Below are 4,373 nucleotides of genomic sequence, written 5' to 3'. Positions count from 1 at the left end.
AACTTCAACCAAAGTTTGCACATGCTAATTTGGTGTAACTGTTGAAATCCCTTGAAGCATAAAGCCCCAGCATATAGAGGTTTGGCAGCTTTCTGCCAGCTTACCCAGATCCTATTTTTCCTGTTCCCAGACCACAAGAATCTGTTGAAGGTTCTTTCCAACATAACTTGAGTGCTTTTCTTCATCACTGCCACTTGTAAGGTGTAAAGGGGAAGGTGGTTAAGATGCTTTTTAGCAAGGTAATTCTGCCTCCATTAGACAGGAAGGAATTTGCCCACCCTTGGAGGGTAGCAATGGTTTTATCCACTATCTCATTAAATTGTATTTGTTTGTTCCTTCCCTTAGTAAGATAAACCCCCAAATATTTAAAGGGGGTATCCATTGCTTTGAAACTAGTGAGCTCTAAAATCCACTGTTTGCAGGCTATGGAGCAATTCTTGCTGAAGAGAATGTGGCTTTTATCTTTGTTCACTTCAAGGCCAGAAGCTTGCTAGAACTCTTGCAAATCTGCATACAGATGTTTGATATCATTCTTATTAGCTCTGGAGAAAATTAAGATGTCAACAGCATAAATCAGATGGTTGATGTCTTGTTTAGATCTGTTGAGATAAGTGTTGTAATCTTTTCTGTTGCCAGGTTTATCTATGATTTTAGACAGATAGTCCAGAGCCCATATGAAAATGGTTGGAGATAAAGGGTGCCCTTGTCTCAAACCCCTGTTAGCCTTAAAAAAACCATGGGTTTTCCCATTAATTAAAACACTGTTAACATTTCCTTCATGCCATCTTTGGATGATTTTACAGGAGTCTTTTGTAAAACCCCTAGCCTTCATAATCTCCTTGATGAAGTTCCAATTGATCATATCATAAGCCTTCTTTAGATCCAGTTTAAATATCATGTTGCTCCCTCTGCAAGGTTTATCTAGATCCAATAGAAGCTCTTGGGCTATCTTAATGTTGTCCCCTATGTTTCTCCCTTTCACAAAGGCTGCTTGTTTGGGGCTAATGAGATTTTGAAGAATGGGTTGGATTCTAAAAACCAGAATTTTGCTAATGATCTTACTAATAATGTTAGTAAGACTAATAGTTCTGTAGCTACTCCAATACTCTTTTACTGATGATTTAGGGACAAATATAATGGTAGCAGTATTGAAATAGTCTGGTAAAGGTTGTCCCATGAAGTGGTGCTGTATAGCTTCAACAATCTGTACTTTGATGACCTGCCAAGCCTTCTTATAGAAATCAACAGTGAAACCATCAGGACCTGCTGATTTGGCACTATCAATAGAGAAGAGAGCTCATTTTATTTCTTCCTCTCCATGAATTTCAGCTAGCTTTATCTTGGAACAAATATCCTTCTCATCTTGGAACAATTCTGATTCCACATGCTGTCTTTCAGTTAATTCACAATGCATCAGGTCTTTACAGTAGGCCATAACACTGTCAGCAATCCCTTGAGCATCTCTGATCCAATTTCCTTGATTGTCTTGGATAGAGTGAATGGTGTTGCATTTTCTTTGATACTTGATGCAGGAATGATAAAATTTAGTGTTTCTGTCACCATCCATGAACTTGTTCTTTGCTCCCTTCTGTTTCAGGAATTGTTCTTGCCATTCTACAGCATTCAATAACTTTTTATTGGCTTCGAGAAGGAATGAATCTCCCACCTGACCCTTGCTGTGTCCTTCCTCCAGAAGTTGGAGCTCTTTCTTAGCCTGTTCCACTCTAGTCAAAATATTCCCAAATGTGCTCCAATTCCAATTACTAAGAGCTTTAGCAGTCTTTTTCTATAGATTCCACAGCTTGATTAGGGGGTTTTTGTAATCACAACCCTTCCAATTCTCCTTAACAATATGTATGAAATCTCTGTTACTTGACCAAACATTAAGATATCTGAAGGGAGGTCTACTGTTGTGTTCATTGGCTGAGATGGAAATTAACATAGGTCTGTGATCAGACCTTGCCAAACTAAGGTGAGTGACATCAGCTTGCAAATAATTCTGAATCCAGCTGTCATTAGCCAATAACCTATCCAATCTCTCCCAAATTTTTCCCCTTCTCCAAGTGAACTCCGATCCATTGAATCCCAAATCAAACAGCCCAGCAGAATTGATGTTGTCATTGAATTCAGTCATCTTATTAGTAGAAGGATTTCTTCCTCCCCTTTTTGCAGCAGGTGAAGCAATGCAGTTGAAATCTCCTCCAACAATCCAGGCAGTGTTTGTCAAGCTTCTAATTTGGTGGAGCTCCTTCCACAGTTCAATTCTTGCTGATTTGTAGGATCCAGCATAAACAAAAGTGGCTTGGCCAACCTGATCTTCCATGTTAAAAGAGCAAAGTATGAATTGTGAATGATTGAGCAAAATCTTACAGTTCATTTCAATTCTACTTCAAATCCAGATTTTGTTATTCAGATTAGTGTTAAAAGAGAACCCTGGGAAGGCTTTGGCATATTTATGAATATTTTGATGAACCAAAGGTTCCAGGATAACCAAGCACCAACACTTGTACTTCTTATTTAAATACTTTAATCTTTTTAAGGAAGGAAGATCAGCAATCACCCTTATATTCCAACATGTCAAATTAATCATGTTGTTGGGGGTATGGGAAGAGGGTTGGGACCTAGATCTTGTCCTTCTCATGGTTGTGTGAGAATTATTTATCTTTTGCTCCTTCTGCTGTTCTCCATTCTTTATTTAAATGTCTTCTCTGAGCTTCTTCTTCCTTTTTTTCTGTTGTGTTTGACATTCACTTTCCATTGAGTATTGTATCTCTTGTATCATCTACTCTGAAAGTGTGCACTTCATTTTACTGCTTGATACCCCCTCCATATTTCCTTTGTTTTGTGGGACTTGTCCCACATTCTCTGTTTCTTTTCTTGGGTGATTGTTGACTTCATTGTCCCGAACTAGTTCAACATCTGTAGTTTTGTCATTGGTCTGTTTATCTGCCTCTTTTTCTGTTGGGCTTGGCTGTGCGAGAGATCCTACAGGTTGGGCTTCTCCTTCATACACCCTTGGATCACCCCATGGTTCCTCAGCATTATTTGCTGTGAATTTGGCTAAGTTTTTTCTCCTTCTTACTTGTTGTATTTCTCCTTCCTGATTCAGACTAAAATTTGCCTCCTCAGCAACTTTTGAAATAGGATTTGTTGGTAGTCTTTTGGTAGGTGGGTGTAGTCTGTAACATTTTTCCTTGGTATGTCAAAAAATTTTGCAATGTTGGAAATAGAAAGGTTTTTGTTCCATGACTACCACCTGCCAGAATCCTTCTGCTTCATCACCAATCCACACTCTTTTTAGCTCAGGCAATGTGATGTTCCTTTCTATGAGAATTCTTGCACTTGCTGCTCTTGCTTTGTTGTAGGTGGGTGCATCCACTTTAAGAGGAGTGTCAATAGCACTACCTATTTTGAATAGGGCATTTAGATTAAATAGGTGGAGTGGAAGTCCTCGTAGTTTGAACCAGATTGGAACCACAGGAGGTTCCTTTGAAGGATCAAAGTCTGGTGTCCATTTTAAAATCTTCATGTCAGCTCCAGCAATTCTAACTGTCTGTTTTGCAAAAACTCTAGCATAGTCTTCCTTTAAGGTAAGTTGAATTAGAAGGTGTCTTCCATCAACCAAACCCAGCTTCTATGGACCTAGAAACTAAAGTGAGTCAAAGAAACCCCTCACCATCTCCATTTTGGAGTGACACAAACTGAATTTGCCAATCAGAGTAAATTGAACTTCTTTGTTAAGGATATTTAGTTCCTGATTTGAGAAGAACATAGAAGGTTCCCCTTCCTTAAGGCCAATAGGGTGAATGCAAGGTGAGGTGCCTTTTCCTGCAGCAGTGTCATGGAACTCTTGTGGGAACACAAGTCTTTCCATATCCTATAGTGAATCCACATTCTTCCCAACCACTCCTGCATAAGTGGCTCTAGTCCACTATGCATTAGTCTCCAAGTCAATAGAGGATTCCATGAACCCCACTTTCTGACAAGATAAAGACCAGGACCAAAAGAGTGATCCCGGGTGAGCCAAACAACTCATAGAGATCCCAAGTAAACTCCTGCTGCTTAGGGCTCCCACCCCTAAGCACTCAACAGACCAGTGACTTCAGATATCAGCAAACTTTAATGGAACAGTAATAAAGCAGCAGACTTCAATGGAACAGTAACTTACAGGGGTTAAGCCCCTTAGTCCGGGTAGGTAGAAAAGTCTCTCCAAGAGAAAGAAAAGGTTGAGAAGGACTCTCCCACCCAACCCCAATAGGGTCTTCCTCAGGAAGCACTCACCAAGCTCCATCCTCCTAGCAGAAACCCTAGCAGAGCAAATCCAGCCGCCACCATCTTTATATATATATATATATACATATATATATATATAT

General features: G+C 39.6%; 1 protein-coding gene across 1 annotated transcript; it reads right to left on the bottom strand.

Annotated features, from left to right (window-relative positions):
• Nucleotides 1-490: 490 nt before the first annotated feature.
• On the bottom strand, nucleotides 491-2,323 carry LOC110036431. Its single transcript, XM_020740872.1, has 3 exons — nucleotides 1,883-2,323; nucleotides 1,348-1,786; nucleotides 491-1,263 (listed from the first exon to the last, which is right to left on the bottom strand). Exons 1-3 carry the CDS (start codon nucleotides 2,321-2,323, stop codon nucleotides 491-493), a joined length of 1,653 nt encoding a protein of 550 aa, XP_020596531.1.
• Between the last annotated feature and the right edge of the window lie 2,050 nt (nucleotides 2,324-4,373).

This window comes from Phalaenopsis equestris, unplaced genomic scaffold, assembly GCF_001263595.1.
Source record: "Phalaenopsis equestris unplaced genomic scaffold, ASM126359v1 Scaffold206373, whole genome shotgun sequence".
In the NCBI taxonomy this organism is placed as follows: Eukaryota; Viridiplantae; Streptophyta; class Magnoliopsida; order Asparagales; family Orchidaceae; genus Phalaenopsis; species Phalaenopsis equestris.
This window is presented reverse-complemented; position numbering and strand designations above follow the sequence as displayed.

Bases quoted from the DNA above. Each gene is read 5' to 3' on its own strand.
- LOC110036431 (XM_020740872.1), bottom strand. From the start codon at position 2,323: ATGGAAGATCAGGTTGGCCAAGCCACTTTTGTTTATGCTGGATCCTAC. The intron at 1,787-1,882 runs GTTTGGTCAAGT...TGGAATCTATAG, and splicing joins CTCCCTTCAGATATCTTAAT to AAAAAGACTGCTAAAGCTCT. The intron at 1,264-1,347 runs GTTCCAAGATAA...CCAAATCAGCAG, and splicing joins CCAAGATGAGAAGGATATTT to GTCCTGATGGTTTCACTGTT.